The 18,263-nt window shown below is 40.2% G+C and overlaps 1 protein-coding gene across 1 annotated transcript in view; it reads right to left on the bottom strand.

Moving 5' to 3' along the window:
- The window catches only part of PCGF6 (polycomb group ring finger 6), a 53,099-nt gene that overhangs the window by 23,395 nt on the left and 11,441 nt on the right, over nucleotides 1–18,263 (bottom strand). Inside the window, exons 2-7 of the mRNA XM_005888041.3 lie at nucleotides 7,927–8,740; nucleotides 7,116–7,215; nucleotides 6,927–7,023; nucleotides 6,080–6,135; nucleotides 5,920–5,979; nucleotides 4,890–4,998 (exon numbers count right to left, since the gene is read on the bottom strand). Coding sequence (XP_005888103.2) covers nucleotides 4,890–4,998; nucleotides 5,920–5,979; nucleotides 6,080–6,135; nucleotides 6,927–7,023; nucleotides 7,116–7,215; nucleotides 7,927–8,289 — 785 coding nt within the window. The 5' untranslated portion in view covers nucleotides 8,290–8,740. The remainder of the gene's footprint in view (nucleotides 1–4,889; nucleotides 4,999–5,919; nucleotides 5,980–6,079; nucleotides 6,136–6,926; nucleotides 7,024–7,115; nucleotides 7,216–7,926; nucleotides 8,741–18,263) is intronic.

Raw genomic sequence — 18,263 nt, 5'->3', positions numbered from 1 at the left:
AACATCAATTTAATCTTAAAACACAGTCACCTAATCCTTTATGAAATGAACAGATACAGTTAATTGTCATATCTGCCACCTAGTGGTAAGGTAAAGGCAGTTTTATACCACAGTTTATTTTGCTTTATATATTTTCTTCCAGGAATCAAAAGCATAGTCTTAATATTTAGATTTCCCCCACATATAGCATTCTAACATTTTCCAGTTTAAAGTAAAACGTCTTTTTCTTTATCATAATTAATGTGCTTTTTTCTCAACAGTAACATTTACAAGATAGAGTCCTTACAAGAAAGCTGCTACTTTTCCTCTTGTTTTACTTGTAGCATAATCACCTGGGCATGATTTACTCAATTTGTCTTTCCCCTACAAGGACAAAGACTTTTGATTAAATCAATTACTCATATCATGAAGAGACAAGGAACAAACTATTTTGAGCATGTACTATGCACCAGGAGTTATATTAAGTCTTCATATATTACGAATGTTTTTCATTCAGTCCTCACAGTAGCCCTGTAAATCAGGCACTAGAATCTCCAGGATATGGATAAGGAAAACTAAGCTCAGAGATGATGAATAACTTACTTAGGGTTACAGAGCCAGGAAGTAATAAAGCTGGGTTTCAAACACAGGTGTACATATCAAGGCCCACATTCCTTTTTTTTTTTTTGCCACGCTGCCCAGGATCATAGCTCCCTGAACAGAGATCAAACTTGGGCCATGGGCTGTGGCAGTGAGAGTTGCAGAGTCCTAACCACTGGACCACCAGGGAATTCTTAAAGCCCACATTCTTTCTTTCCCATCATGTGAAGAATAGGCAAAATCACAATAGCATCATCTAGAGTATTCTTATAATACAAATATAAAGACATTAAAATATACAAGTTTTAACTATAAAGTATGTTATATTGACATAAATATAAAACATCATTTATGTATACATATTATATATAGAATTTAAACCTAAGATTATAACATAATCTTAAGAGTTATAAAATATTCTCAGGAATTCCCTGGTGGTCCAGTGGTTAGGACTCTGCTTTCACTGCCAAGGGTGTGGGTTCAATCCCTGGCTGAAGAACTATGATCCAGCAAGCCATACAGCCAAAAAATAAGTAACATCAAATAAAGTAAAACAGCCTCTTCTTCATCATAAGAATTATCTCTATAGAATCCATGATGCATGGGCACGTGGCTTCTGGTTAAACGTCTAAAGAGATAGCTTCTTAGTGACAAGTCAGTTCATTCCATTTGTGGGCAACTTTGGAAAAGACTCTGATGCTGGGAGGGATTCGGGGCAGGAGGAGAAGGGGACAACAGAGGATGAGATGGCTGGATGGCATCACTGACTCGATGGACGTGAGTCTCAGTGAACTCCGGGAGTTGGTGATGGACAGGGAGGCCTGGCGTGCTGTGATTCATGGGGTCGCAAAGACTCCGACACGACTGAGCGACTGATCTGATCTGATCTGATCTCAGAAACCACTTGCTTGCACTGAATCAAATGTTTCTTCCCGTAACATACCTACTGGTCCTAGTTTCACCTTTTGGTGCTCTTGAGAATTAGATTCAGTTTTTCTGCCACCGCACATGACATGGTTTTCACACCTTTTACTGTTCTGATTACACCTCCATTTACCAACCACTCTCTTAAAATGTAGTGCCCGGAGCTGAACATAAGACCCTAGTTGGCTAGCATAGCATACAGTGAAATAGCAAGTCTCTGGTTTACTAAACACCACCGAGCTTAAGATTACATTAAATTTTTGCCATGTCTTCTATCATATACTCTCATGTGAGTCTATTTTCTTTACCAGGCAGATGCTGTACATATTATAGCACCAGACTAACCTTTATTTCTGAATGAGACTGCATTATTTCAATATGCATATATTATAGTAGTTTAGACATGTGAGGAATACCGCATGTAGATTCTTATGACAATCCTGTGAGTTGGTATTATAATCTCTAACTTAGAAATATGGAAACCGATGACCAGAGGAGTTAAGCTACATCCTAAGGGTTACATACCTTGAGTTATGTTTTTTCTGTATACACTATACTGCCTAAGATTATTTCTTTTTATAATTTCCTACCTTACACATAGAAACTGGAAAACAAAAAGAAGTACTGTACAAGACTATCTTAAGATCACAAAAGATGCACACCAAATTTGGAGGTGGAGTGGGGAATCTCACTTGATGCTCATTCCAGCGGTTGAAAAACCACTGTCGATAGGCTGAACCCAGCTCAGTATTTTTGCTCCTCCAATTCAAGCAGGGTCATTAGCTGGATCAAATTTACCCTTATACTTGCATCAGGTTAAAAATCTCACCCGCAATTTGTCCTACCATGAAAGAGCTTCCTATGGCTTACCCTCAGTAGCCTGACTTCAGGGGTAACACCACGCTTTTCAATGTAATAAACATGTGGGGATTTAACTCTGAGGACTGGTGACTTCAAAAGGACTTCTTGCCACATTGGAAGCTTTCTTCCCCATAACCATTTGAAAACAGATAAAAGACTATTTTCTGATGTAGACAGATTACCCATCATAATCAACAACATACAAAGGTCAGTTCTCTCATTTTACAGACAGGGAAGCTGAAGAAGCTAAAAACTACAAGTTACATGAGGGCAAGGGCCATGGCTGACTTATCCAAATTACATTCCCAACAGTTAGCAGATTGCTGTGCTGGTACACAGCAGCACCTTAATAAGCATCTAATGCATTAACAGAAAGTGGTTAGTTCAATTTTACAAAGCTATATAACAAAGGAGTTAGGACTTAAATAGAGATCTTATTCCAAGTGAGGGCTTCTTTTTTTCTACAGCAGGGAATGTGTTAAAAATGGAACAGCCCTGGTAAATGGTAATGACTACTTTGAATACTGTGGTCAAGCATGTCATGATTAAGTACTGATTTGTGCTGCTGGCAGAGGCAGAGATAATGTAGCACACTTGGCACATATTTGCCATCTTTACGTTACTGCCACTTTTCAAAAAAGGTTTAAAAGAAGTTCCTATTGTGCATTAGTGGAAAAGGTTACATTTCTTCAAAATAATGTTTCAGAAATACAAATTCCCTTCAATTTTCAATTTTAATTAACTAGACTTATTAAAAATCAAGTTACATGGTAAAAAGTCAAACACAATGAAAAGTAAGACTTTTTCTGATCCTAGATTCATAAACTCCAATGCCCTTTTATAGAAGTGACTGCTATCAACATTTTCTTAAATGTCCTTTCAGAAATGGTTTATCCTTGTTGTGGGGGGAAATATATACATACACACACATATGTCCACCACCCCCTTTCTTAAAAGACATCAATGAGCACATCCTATATATTCTCTTCTACATCTTATTTTTTTCACTTAAGAAAGTGAATTTTGGCAATTGTTCCATACTAGCACGTATGTTACTAGCACATGCTCATGTTCCACATACCATTAATTTACTAGTTCCTTTTTGGACATTTAGGCTGGAACACATTCTTTACAGAAAGTGCTGTTTTAAAGTTTGGTATTATATGATTTCTTATTCTTCTAAAGAGATCTTTATTTCATTTATCACAAAACACTACTATGTGGGCTCAGTGGAGGCATAAGAAAGGTTTCTCACCTCTCAGGGATCCATAATATTTGAGAACACAGAATGAGTACATAAAGAGATAAATACAACATAGTACAAGCTAGATACTAAATAAATAATACAGGCAACCTAGAGTTATAAGGAGGAAGTGACTGAGAAGTCAAATAGTCATCAGGGACATAAAATAGAAGATCCAGATTTTCCAAGAAAAGCATTTTAGTTTATCCCGCAAACCATGTAATTATTTCAAAAACTACAGTTTGATACAGGCCAACTCTATGATGACAGTTGGTCTAACACTGCTGCAATATAATGGAGTACACTATATGTTACAGTGTTGGAAAGAAGCAATTTATATGAATTAGAGAGAGATTCAATTTTTGGAAAATAATTTGGCAAAACCAAGTAAAGTTGAAGTTGAACATATCCTGCTGCTGCTGCTAAGTCACTTCAGTCGTGTCCGACTCTGTGTGACCCCATAGACGGCAGCCACCAGGCTCTCCCGTCCCTGGGATTCTCCAGGAAAGAACACTGGAGTGGGGTGCCATTTCCTTCTCCAATGCATGAAAGTGAAAAGTGAAAGTGAAGTCGCTCAGTTGTGTCCGACTCTTAGCGACCCCATGGACTGCAGCCTACCAGGCTCCTCCATCCATGGGCTTTTCCAGGCAAAGTACTGGAGTGGGGTGCCATTGCCTTCTCCGGAACATATCCTAAGACTCAACAAATCTACACTCTTAGAGAACTATCTCACAAAGACACAAGGAGATCTGTAAAAAATGTTTAAAGTGACACTGTGTACAATAGCAAAAAAATTTAGAAACAACCTAAGTGCTCCAAAGTACAAGCAAAGATAAATTATGGTATGTTTATTTTAAGGGAACACCCAGTGAAAATGAGTGAACTAGTTATACATTTTAACATGGATGAATCACAGTGCTAAGTGAAAAAAGTTGGAAAACAGTATGACACCATTTAAGGTTTTTAAATGGACAAAAACAATTCTACATATTGTTTAGGAATACATACACATGTGGTAAACACATAAAAAATGCATGGGAATGATAATCATTACTTTTAGGAGAGCAGTTATTAACCTCTAAGGGAAGCAGGGAATGAATAGGGAGAGGTAGCCAAGTGCCTTCTGCCATAATAGCAAGGTTGATTTTGAAAGCCAGATGATAGAGATATAAGTAGTTATTGTGCTACTCTCTAGTACCTTAGCTCAGGATGATTTTGTAACTGTTGGGACTTTAAAATTTCTTTATTTTAAAGTTTAGAGGTAGAGGTTTAGGGTACTCACCCAATAAACTCTAGTAATAAAGACATGTCAAGTTCAGGCGGAATACGAAACACTGATTCTAAGACTTTCTTAGTTCTTCCTTTGCTTGAAGGGACTGGCTGTGGAACAGCTATTTGATAGCCAAACAAAAAAGTTGAGTTAGAATAAAAACTTCATAAATTGAGATTTCTGAAAAATAATTACACAGATTTAACTATGATGACTATTTAAAAGATCATAAAGCACTCACTCTCCCTTTTTCAAATAACATTAGCTAAACTGTCAAAGCCAGTGAAATTAGTGACAAGCCTGGGGAGTGCTCCACAGTGGAAGGCAGACATATGTGGCTGGTTTATCAGGGCCACAAAGAAAGCTCAGCATAAAAGCAACAATAGCTGTGGGTAATCCTTAATAAGCACTACTATGGGCCAGGGCTCATGCTCAGCACTTTTTATATGCACTATTGTATTTAACCCTGATTATGATTCCATGGCATAGGTACTACTGCTTTTTTTTTTTTTAATTGAAGTACTTTACGTACTTTAACTGTAAAGAAAATGAGATTCAATTTAATGAGATTAGGCAATTTGCCTAAAGTCACCCACATAGTAAGTGGAAGAATGAGGATTTAAACTCAAATCTAACTTCCATACTGTGACATTACCATCACCATAAAAGCTAGTTTTTGAGCAGTTACTATGTTCCAGGCACTGTTTTAAGTGCTTCACATTACTAGTGAGTCCTTACAACAACTTTATAAAGTGCTACAATTATCCCTGCTTTATAGAAGAAGAAGCTGAAACACTGAAGTCATCTGTCCAAGTTATAGACCTAATAAGGTGGCAGAGCCAGAATCACAATCCAGCTCCAGAGCCTCTACTCGTCAAGCCTTACAAATTGGGTTACAGTAAGTCACTGCCTTCAAAATCTTTCTCTCTCTTTGATCAAAAAATAACCAGCTATCACCAAAAAAGAACCTCAAAGGGAGTGAATTTTATTAAGTTAGTATTTTTTAATCTATAAATACATTATGATATACACCCAAACTTACCAGGTTTAGGTACTTCTAGACCTCTTTCTTTATAGAAATCATGCATTTGCTTTTTTTCTCCTAAAAAATGATAAAACACAGACTAAATTACACTTAAAATATAACTAGTAGAGTCAGAAGAGATTCGGGGATTTACAACTAGGTAATAAAATAAACTTACTTTCCTCTAGATTGATCACTAATTTGTACACTATGTCTTGTAACTGTCGGTCCAACCTAATAAAAGGAAAGGATGGAGAATACCTCAGAATTCAGAAAAAGCATTTGGTAAAGTGAATGATGCTCTTTGTGTGTAACTGTTTTCTGTTAGGAGTGAATATCTCCTTTCTCAGAGGTGAGTTACTTTTAGGTAGCACTAACGGTTCTCTTCTAAGAGAAACTCAAGTAATTACACATTGTCATAATTACAAGTAATTATAGACTCTTGAACAGTTTGCTAAATTGTTCCATGTGAACTGGTCTTATTTCCCAAATAAGAATGTGAGTTTGAGGGCAGAGACAGTACTTAAAAATTCTGTGTATCATCTGCAAAATACTCTCCTGTGAAGTAATAAAAACATAATAGTATTTACTAAACAAATGAAAGCAGTCCACTTTTAGTGTTTTTCTTTCCTTAGCAAACTGAGCATGAAATGAAAATTTGATTAATAAGCCACAATGACTTATGACAGATAGGTTTTTCTAAAGAGGCCAGTTATTTCAGTTATTTTAAAAACAGAATTCTAGATACACAGAAAATGACAAGTCTAAATTAGCATCATCAACTTCAGTGATGGAATTTAAATCCTCAAGAAAAGAGGTCTGTACCTTTTTTTTTTTCTTTTAAGGTTTACAGCAGACGTCACAGTGCCTGGTATACAGTAAGTGCTCTGTATGTATTTCTTTAAAGAATATGCATTTCCCTTTCTCGTCATTTTGAGATAGGTCAAGAATTTACTACCAACTACACAATTTCAATCTTTCAGAAAAAGTATACCTATTATATAAATGTTACTTATTTTTCTTACCTTATGTTGTAAAGAGGTTGTGTCTGATGTACTACAATGTTGCATTTTGGACATCTGTTGCTATAGTAAAAGTGTCTGACAATGCAGCTTTTACAAACTGTTGGGAAAAAAATATTGGAATTAGAATGTTTTCAAGACATTTCAAAAACTTAATATATTATTTGGAAATGTAATGAACTATACGCTTACATGTATGAAGACATTCTGTAATGGTAGTTGCATCTATTAAATAACCTTTGCAAATGGAACACAAGATGTACGGAGTCAGCTCAGAGAGATTGATCAGGCGCTGCAAATGCAATGGAAATAGGTTACAAATCCTTGCCAAGTCATACGTCCTAAATTTTTTTTGTCAACAATGTGTAGTTTACTTTGCAACATGGAAACATGTTCTAATACTTCAGACCCTTCAAATACTCTCAAAGTTACAATAATACAATATGAACCAATGTTTCAAAAAGATCTCATTCTTTTTGGAGCTACTGTATATTGCCAGATGAAGGACATCTTACTTTATGAATTATCACAAAATGGACAAACTTTCCAGATACTGGTGTTTAATACACAAATTCTGACTGGCTGGGTATACTGTCTGAATTAATGAAGTACGCGCTGCCCCAATTAAAAAAAAAAATCTTCCCAATTAGAGATTGACTAGGTGGGGAAGGGTTTCCCCCACACTCTCAACATTCTGTAGAACTGGACTGTACTCCCAGCCACTGTAAGCTTCTAGAAGGCAGGAGAACAGTACCCTTGGCGCCTACATCCCTGGCACGCAGTAGCTTCAATAATGAGTGAGTCGGACCCAGAGAGCTTAAGTGACTGCCGGAATCTTACAAAATGAGTTGGCAGGGACAGAAGGCCAGTCCGCGCCACGAGCAGGCAGCGCAAGGAGAGGCGAGGGTGGACTCCAATGCCAAAGGATGCAGCGGCGAGCGGGGACATCCGGCCCGGCCCTAACGGCGGAGGGCCGGCGTGGTCAAACAGGGGCTATCAATACCTCCTCTTCGTCCTCGGAGTCCGGCCGGCCCCCCTCCAGCCTCAGCGAGAAGTGGCTCATCTCTTCCTCCTCTTCCTCCTCTTCTTCTTCCTCCAGGTCCTCATCTTCTTCCAACTCCTCGTCCTCGTCCTCGAAGCGGCCCCTCAAGCGGCCCAGGCTGCGCTCCGGCTCCAGCTCAGGGGGCCGGGAGCCCGAGCAGCCGGGATCCCCCGCCTCGGGTAGGGGCGGCGGGCCCTCCTCACCCGCTGCGGGTGCCGGAGTGAGGGCAGGCGGGGAGACGGGAGGCGGCGGCGGCATGGTTGCGGCTCCCTCGGCCTTGGCAGCGCCCGCGTTGCCTGCGGTTACCGCCGGGAGCCCCTCCATGCCGTAGGTAGAGAACAGATGAGGCGAGACCAGGTGGCTGGATAGCGCGGGAGTTCCGTCCGCCTGCCTGAGCTGCCAACGCGCAGGCGCTAAAGGCCTGCAGGGCCCGCTGGGAAATGTGGTTCACCGCCCCTCACCTAAGCCGGGCAGTAGGCGGAGCCACTCAGGTATATGGGGCGGGGCTTGCAGACCACAACTTAGAATAACCTCACCCATTTTATACTTCGAAAGACTGATGCGCTCTACACTGCTTCTAAAAATGACGGAATTGGTTCCTTGGAGAAGGCAAAGGCACCCCACTCCAGTACTCTTGCCTGGAAAATCCCATGGATGGAGGAGCCTGGTGGGCTGGCGTCTATGGGGTCGCACAGAGTCGGACACGACTGAAGCGACTTAGCAGCAGCAGCAGCAGCAGACAACAATATTCTGTTTGCATCAGATGCGCGGAGCCCTGAAATAATTGGTATAACGATGTTCCATTATGAATAATAATGATTTCAACTTGAGTACCAGTGATGTTGTTCTGTGCAAGAATATTTCCATTAGGAAGTATGAAGTTTCTACTTTGAAATATGTAAGTTTATTTGGAGGAATTAATGCTTGTATTGCCACACGGTGGAAATTTAATCATAATTCAAAGGCCATTTGTGATTCCCCATCACATAAAGGAAAGTTCATTCTATTTAATTCAGCAAATATTTATTGAGGGCCTGCTGAAGAAGGAACTGAGACCTACCAATGCGTCCCAATCCCCCAATCTTATTAGAAGAGAGATTTGGAGCTGGTGTACTTTATTCTTGGAAAGATATTGGCGACTAATGTCGTGAAGTTTGGGAGCCATATTCAGAGAGGACTCAAATGTCCCTTAACGAAATAATGCTGTGGGAAGTGACATCTGTGACAGAATGTGTTGTCACCGAGTAAAATTAATGCTGACTTGGGAGTGGTGTACATACTTCTCAGGGAACTGGTGAAGATATCAAATTCCTATGCTCATTTGGGTAAAACTGAGCTGGATTTGGTGCTGAAACCAAAAAACTTACATTGGGACTCAAACCCCTAGGTTAGAACTTTAAATGCTGCCAAAACTCAGACTGAGACTTGAATCCATGGTGTTTTAACTGAGATCACACATCTGGTCTCAGGACTTAGTGAAGCTCAGTTTCTTCTTTTTTAAAAAAATGTATTTATTTATTTTTGGCTGTGCTGGGTTTTTGTTGCTACACCGACTTTTCTCTAGGTGTGGCAAGCAGGTCTACTCTTTAGTTAGGGGGTGCAGGCTTCTCATTGCAGTAGCTGCTCTTGTTGCAGAGCATGGGCTATAGGGTGAGGGTTTCAATTGTTGTGGCACATGGGCTCAGTAATTGTGGCGTACAGGCTTGGTTGCTCCATGGTGTGGGGGGTCTTCCTGGACCAGGGATTGAACCTGTGTCTCCTGCATTGGCAGGTGAATTCTTTACCACTGAGCCAAAAAGGAAGCCCTGAAGCTCAGGTTCTTTATGTCTTATGCAGAAAGAATTAAGTGAAAGACAAAGTGATAGGTAAGAGATGAGTTTATTTAGAGAGAAACGCACTCTATAACCAGACTATGGGCCATCTCAGACAGCAAAATATGGGGTGGTTGTTTTTATGGACTGAGTAATTTCATAGGCTAACAAATAGGAGGATTATTCCAACTATCAATATTTTGGAGAAGGGGTAGAGATTTCCAGGAATTGGGCCACCACCCAGTTACAGTCAACCTGGAAACAGACATGGTGTGTGTGGGTTTGTCATTTAGCATGCTAATGTATTGCGATGAGTGTGTGATGAGGCTCAAGGCCTACTGGAAGTCTAATCTACTCTCTTGGACCTAGTTGGTTCTAACCACTTCTGGTTATATCTTCAAGGGCTGTGTCATTCCTTTAGAGGTTGTGCCTTGCCCCCTTCCATCCTGTTTCAGTCCCCATCCATGGCTCCTGAACTGGGCCTCACCTCTCTCTTTGAAGTCCCCAAAGTCTAATCAAGCCTGAGATATGGAGGTTTGCAAGATCCAAGAAGACATGGAAGGAAGGAAGAAAATGTCTCCTCCTGTAAGGAGTGTAGAGTCTCGAGGAAGAAGGATGGGAACTGGACTATAACACTGAAAGAGGATGGTTGAAGAAACTGAAAGAGACAGACCCAGATACCCAAGGTGCTCTCCTTAAAAGGCCTAAAACTGCAAAAGCCTCCACGTAATTATGTTAAAAGCCGTAGTGTTTAACCCTGATTGACATTGTAAAAGCTATCTGACAAAAGAATTGCTTGTACTGTGCATTTCACTAATATAATTTTAAATTAGTATTGTATAAAATATTAATAACAATGTTAATAAAGTTTTACTTTATGTAAAGAATATGAAATATTGAAAACCCTAAAATTTTTAAAAATACAGTCAAGAATTGCAGTATTTTCAAAGCTGATAAGCTGAGTAAATTATGAGCTTGCATTACTGCCACAGGGGCGTGTCAGTATAGTTGGTAAACTAAAATATCTGCAGCCTTTGTCAGTTCTTTGGTATGATAGCTATTTTTTTTTTATTTAAATCACTTATTTATTTGTTGTCCACACCATGTGGCATGTGGGATCTTATTCCCATACCAGGGGTTGAAGCAGCGTCCCTTGCAGTGGAGTGGCAGAGTCTTAACCACTGGACCATCATGGAGGTCCCATGATGGCTCGTTTTATGTGTCAACTTGGCTAGGCTATAGTACAGTTATTCAAAAGCTTATGTAGGTGTTACTATGAAAGTATTTTGTACATGTGATTAACATTACAATCAGTAACTAAGTAAAAGATACTATCCTTTATAATTTGAATGGACTGTATCCAATAAGTTAAAGAGCCATAGAAGCAAAACCAAGATTTCTCTGAGGAAGAAATTCTTTCTATAGACTGCATCATCAGCCCATGCACAGGAGTTTCCATTCTGTTGGCCTGGTATGGGAATTTCAGACCCTGCTTAGCAAGCACTCACAATCATATAAGGGAATTCCTTGTAATAATAAATCTCATATATATATATATTTATCTCCTACTGATTATGTCTCTTTGGTAGAACCCTGACTTATACATATGGCAAATGGCCTAATTATGTGATGTTTATAATATGCAGGCCTTCCACAATGTATCTCTTTTGTCAAATGAGAATTTCTTGTACTCCATTGTGATCATGTGTGTTACCACATCCAAGTTATATCTGGAGCACTTATCTGGGATCTTTACATTTTGATAAGGCAACACAACTGAGTCATGCCCTAGACTGAACCAGAACTTCACTCTCACCCTGGATGCTATCTTGTTAGAATGGTATAAATGTAAACAGCAAAAATGGATCTAGTACAACTAGTAATTCTAGTCCATATATCATGATTAGTTGTAGACAATGTAAAATATCAATATTAGAAGGTTTTTTTGTTTGTTTGTTTTGTCAGGGGAGAGAGGTTTGCTTTGATATTTCAAACAGACATATCTAGGGGCTTCCCCGGTGGCTCAGTGGTTAAGAATCCACCTGCCAATGCAGGAGACACAGGTTCAGTCCCTAATTCGGGAAGATCCCACATGCCATAGAGCAACTAAACCCATGCATCACAACTGTTGAGCCTGTGCCCTAGAGCCTGGGAGCCACAGCTACTGAGTCCATATGCCACAGCTACTGAAGCTCGGGCACTCCAGAGCCTGTGCTCCACAATAAGAGAAGCCACTGCAAGGACAGGCCCTCACATCACGACTAGAAAGGAGCCCTTGCTCTCCACAACTAGAGAAAAGCCCGTGCAGCAACAGAGACCCAACACAACCAAAAACAAATAAATCAAAGCAAAGACATATCTAAAAATCATTGGGAATTCCCGAGTGGCCCAGGGGTTAGGATTCCCGGCTTTAATTGCTGAGGGTCAGGATTCAATCCCTGGTTGAGAAACTAAGATCCTGCAAACCACTTCACTACGTCCTTTATGAGATAGCAGAATCTGGTGGACTGTAAAGAATAGGGGGTCTCTGGGAACCAATTTTTTTTCTTGTGAATTTGTTTTTATTGGGATAAGAAGGGTGGATTGGGAAATATCTCCGTGGGCTAAGGCCCATCTGGGAAATGTCCATTCTAATCTTCCTGGTACAGCTTTTGGAACACTCTGTTGGAGCTGCTGCTCTTGCTGCCAGATGCCTTCAGGTCCACTCCTTCTGAGCACCAAAATTTTAAAGCAGATCCATGACCAACATGGTAGGACTGCTTGGGGGGTCAAGGAATCCATAAATGCTCCTTGGAACTTGGAGTGATTTCTTTTGTTTGTAAGTAAATAATTCACCAAAGACTTTAATCAGCCTGACTGTTCTCAAAAGGCTAAACTAAGAGTTACCATACAGGGAATTCCCTGGCAGTCCAGTAGTTAGGACTCCACACTTCCATTTTAGGGAGCATAGTTTCGATCTCTGGCCAGGCAACTAAAATCCCTCATGCCTGCATGACTAAAAAATAAAGTTATTCTATAACCCAGCAATTCCACTCCTAGGTATATATTCAAGAGAAATGAAAATATATGTCCACTCAACAGCCCTTACACGAATGTTCATAGCAGCATAATTTATAGTAGCAAGAAAGAATTCCAATAGTCATCAAGATAATGGATAAACAAAATGTTGCCTGTCTATTCTGTGGGATATTATTTAACCACAAAGTGAAATGAAGTACTGAAACATGCTACATGAGTGAACTTTGAAAACACTTTTCTAAGTGAAAGAAGCCAGTCATAAAGGATCACATTTAGTATGGCTTTATTTATATGAAATGTTCAGAAGAAGCAAATCCATAGAGACAGGAAATAGAAGTGATTGCCTTTGACTGACGTGTCTGGGGTGAATGGGGTATGTATGTTTAACAGGTACAGAGTTTCTTCTGGGAGTGATGAAAGGCATGAAAATTTAATGTGGTGATGATTGCAAAAACCCACTGGACTGTACACTATAAATGAGTGAATTGTATGATATGTGAATGATTCTCAATAAAGATAGCTAAAAGTAAAATGGCAAATATGAAAATAGTATATTATGATTACATTAAACTTTCTCTTCAAAATTATATTCAAAGACTTTGAAGACAAAAAAGAGTTCATAAAAATCATGTAATAGAAATAATTCTTGAATTAAAAAAAAAAGTCCTCAAACTTTTGTTCATCAAAAATTTTGCCCCCCCAAAAATATTGTCCATCAAAAATAAGATGAAACTGGACCAAAGAAGCCAACTAAATAAGATTAAACAGTTTTTCTAACATGCTTTCATAAACCCACAGATATATGTCAGGTACACATCATCATGTGTTAAGGAATGTTAGATAGCTCCTTCCTGTCCTTAAAAAATAGTTTACAAGGGGTTTGTGTGCGTGTGTGTGTGTGTGTGTGTGTGTGTGTGCGTTCATCCGAGTGAGCTAACGAAATGTCTCCAACTGATAGTTTGAGATCCAAATATTTTAAAGTGTATAAGGCAGAGCTTTGTCATTTGGGGTGGGAGTATGGCTACATTGGTAAACACTCGATGTAGGTTTAGCTTAATTTAGACCGGATATTCTGCAAGATAAGGCAACCCATGGCTTCTTGGGCTTCCCTGGTAGCTCAGCTGGTAAAGAATCCACCTGCAATGCAGGAGACCCAGGTTTGATTCCTGGATTGGGAAGATCCACTGGAGAAGGGATAAGCTACCCACTCTAGTATTCTTGGGCTTCCCTGGTGGCTCAGATGGTCAAGAAGCCACCTGCAATGTGGGAAATCTGGGTTCAATCCCTGGGTTAGGAAGATCCCCTGGAGAAGGGAACGGCTACCCACTCCAGTGTTCTGGCCTGGAGAAACCCATGGACTGTATAGTCCACGGGGTTGCAAAGAGTCAGATACAATTGAGCAACTTTCATTTTCACTTCTCACATGGTTTCTTGGTTGAGACTACAATCAGAAGGGCCCATTGAGGAAAGAAAAGGAACCACTTTGTGGCAAACCACTGGAAGATATTTAAACAAAGCAACAATCTCCTTCAGATCACTTTAGGTCCAGATAGGTAGAGAATGCTTTAACTAAGCAATTGAGAGTGAATACTTTTGTATATTCACTGTATAAATCATCCAGCAGCCATTTCTTGGGTTTGGGAGTTTGTTTTTTCTTTATTTTCCCCTTGTAAGAGGATACAATGCTCTTCCACTAGAAATATTGGAATTCTAAGGCAAAACCTCTACTCAGCAGTAGTCAGAAAAGACTGGAAAAGCTGATAGCCTCCTTTCAGACAGGACTTTAGCCAAATCCTATGAATGTTTGTAAGTGACAGAAGAGCTTGCAATTTGGAGGATAGTGGTTCATGCCCTGCAGGATATTCAGGCAGGAGTGGACAAAGCATCAGTCAGTCACACACTCCAGTAAGAACGGACTCCCACAGTAGAGCCAGGTCAGGACTCCAGTGTTATAGGAGAACTGGGTCACGCTCATCTTGCTCCATGAAGAACAGTGTATTTGAACAGAGATAGAAACAGTTTGATGTAATAAGGCATAGGCACCTGCTGCATGCATGCATGCTCAGTCGCTTCAGTAATGTCTGACTCTTTGTGACCCTATGGACTGTAGCCCACCAGGCTCCTATATGTCCATGGAATTTCCCAGGCAATCTTCCCAACCCAGGGAGCAGACCTGGGTCTGCTGCATTGCAGGTGGATTCTTTACCACTGAGCTACGGGGGAAGCCCGTGCACCTGCTGGGCATAGTAAATAAGCACATTCCCATTTGTAAGTCAGAGCCTGTTACAGACCCAAGCACAGGAGCTGGGGAAGTGAAATGGCCACTCCTTTATAAAACAAAAGTGTGCTAGTAATTTAAATTCCCTCAAGATGGGCAAGATCACTCCTTCTCTTCACTAGGAAGGGCTCAGTTGGCGTGGACAAAGATCAGTGGTTGCCTGATGTCACCTGCCTGTTCCACCATGTACTGTTAATAGACCAAGCAACACAGTCTACAATAAAACAAGTTATTGAAAATTCAGAGAATTTACTAGAGGAGGCAGCAATAGCACCTGGAAAGTAGTTAAATATTTGGAGAAAAGAAGAAACCAAATAATGGACCTGAGAGCACTAAATAGGAAACCAATATCCTAGAACAGAGACTGGGAAAAATTTTTTCTCTAAAGGTCCGTATAATAAATATGTTTGGCTTTGTCGGCCACATAGTCCCTGTGGCAGCCACTCAACTCTGCTGCTGTAGCTCAGAAGCAGCCATAAATAATATGTAAGCAAAGAATTACATATGCCTATAAAACTTTATTTATAAAGAAAGACAGGTTTGAGAATTCCCAGGCTGTCCAGTGGTTAAGTTAGGACTCCACACCTTTCTACACCCCCTCACCCCACCACAACAGCACAGGTTCAAGCCCTGATCAGGGAACTAGGGTCCTGCAAGCTATGTGGTACAGCTAAGAAAAAAAAGAAAGAGGTATGTTTTCTGACCCCTACTGTACCAGATAGTCTCTGTAACAGGAGACTCAGTGGTAAAGAAGCCACCTGCCAATGCAGGAGATATGGGTTTGATCCCTGTGTTGGGAAGATCCCCTAGAGGAGGAAATGTCAACCCACTCTAGTATTCTTGCCTGAAAAATCCCACAGACAGAGGAGCCTGGTGGGCTACAGTTCATGGGGTCACAAAGAGTCGGATATGACTGAGCACATTAAGCACTGTAGAACAACTAATATCCTAGAATTAGGTGTGGACTCCCACACCAGTTGATAGGCTACCCTGTGGAGAGAGAAGATATAATAAGAGTTAACTGTATGAAAATGGGCATAGTGAAGGGGAGAGCTGCCTAGGTGACATGGGGAGCAGATGAATGGAAGATGAGTTTGGAGAGAGAGGCTTTAGATCAGACAGGAAGGAGCCTGGGGATCAGGGGAAAGAATTTGTATATTATTAAAACTGGGGTGGGAGACATTGAAGGGCTATAGACATGTAAAATTTTAAATAAAATTACATTTCAAAAAATCACTCTAGTTACTAGGTGAAAAAGAAGGGATGTGGTTAGCTGAAAAAAGGCCCACAAGAAGATATCCACATTGAATCCCATGAACCTGTGACTGTTATCTTATTTGCAAAAAGGATCTTTGCAGATGCAGTTAAAATCTTGAGATGAGGATCTAACCCTGGATTATCCAGGTGGGCACTAAATCCGATGACATGTGTTCTTATAAGGGAAAGGTAGAATGAGATTTGAGAAACAGAAGGTGAAAAGAGACGGACAGAGAGAAAGTGATGTGAAAACAGAGAGAGACATTGGAGTAGCGCGATCACAACTCAAGGAACATCAAGGAAAGCCGGTAAACACCAGGAGTTAGAAGAATTCAGGATTGAATACATTCCACAGAGCCTCGAAAGGGAACGGGGCCCTGACCACACCTTGATTTCAGACTTCTGGCATCCAGAGTCATGAGAGAATAAATTTCTGTTGTTTAAAAGGACCAAGTTGTGATAATTTGGGTTTCTCTCATCATACTGTGTGGCTTGTGGGATCTTAGTTTCCTGACAAGGGATCAACCTGGGGCCCCAGCAGTGATAGCTCTGAGTCCTAACCACTGGACTGCCAGGGAATTCCCCTGTGATAATTTGTTATAGAAACCTCAGGAAAACTATTGCAGAGGGTAAGAAAAGTAAAGAGATCCTTTAGGAGCCTCCTGGAGTAATCCACATGACAGCTGCCAATTAATGGCCTGGTCTAGGATGACGACAGTGAAGAGGGAAATACATTGTCAGAACAGAGATCTATTTCAAACTAGGACTTGGAGAAGATTGATATGGGTTAATGAGCACAAGCCTGAGAAACCTGGATGATGGCCATGCCAATTACTGACATAGGGAGGGAGCAGGTGTGCAGCTCACTTTTGAATATATTGCGTTTAAAATGCTGGATAGTCATCAAGAAGATATATAGAACAAAGTATTAGAGATACAGGAGAGAGGTATGGGCTAGAGATAAAAACTAGATAGTCCTGGGTATTTATATTTCATGCAAATCAGTGAGATAACGTAAGGGGAAAACAGAGAGAGAGAAGAGCATCTCAAATCTAGCCCTGAAGAACATCAAAGTGTAAGAGCCAGATAAACCCAGCAATTCCACGTGTGGGTAAAAAAAAAAAAAAAAGGAAGTCACTCAGTTGTGTCCAACTCTTCATGACCCCATGGATTGCAGCCTACCAGGCTCCTCCGTCCGTGGGATTTTCCAGGCAAGAGTACTGGACTGGGGTGCCATCGCCTTCTCTGATGAATGAGTCTACCTATTTGTAAAAACGTGACTGATGAAAACAGTGCAATTGAAAGTAGGATCTTGAAGAGACATTTGTAGGTCCCTATTCTTAACAGCATTATTCACAAATCCAAAAGATGGAAGCAACCCAAGTGTCCTTTGATAGATGATGGATGAAGAAAATGTAGTATATACATACAATGGAGCAGTATTTAACCTCAAAAAGGAAAGAATATTTTTTAAACATTTCTTCAATGTGCTCCATGCCGCAACAAGATGAACTCTGAGAACATTATACTAAGTGGAAATAGCTAGACACAAAAGGACAAATATTAAAGGAGTCTACTAATATGAGGTATCTAGAGTGGTCACATTGCTAGATACAGAAAGCAGAAGGGTGTTTCAAGGAACTGAGGAGGAGGGAATAATGGGCAACTACCATTTAATTGGTACAGAGCTTCATTTTGGGAAGATGAAAAAAGTCATGGCGATGGTTGCACAACAGTGTGAATGAACTAAATGCCACTGTACCGTGCACTTAAAAATAGTTAAAATGGGAGATTTCATGTTAGGTATATTATCACAAATTTTTAAAAAGTAATACATTCTCATTGTGAAGAATTAAAACAACATGAAAGTTTATAAAGCAAAATACGGAAGTCTTTCCCCGTGATCACCCTCTACATGGACTTTAACACACTTG

The sequence above is a fragment of the Bos mutus genome, chromosome 26, assembly GCF_027580195.1.
Source record: "Bos mutus isolate GX-2022 chromosome 26, NWIPB_WYAK_1.1, whole genome shotgun sequence".
Classification (NCBI taxonomy): domain Eukaryota; kingdom Metazoa; phylum Chordata; class Mammalia; order Artiodactyla; family Bovidae; genus Bos; species Bos mutus.
This window is presented reverse-complemented; position numbering and strand designations above follow the sequence as displayed.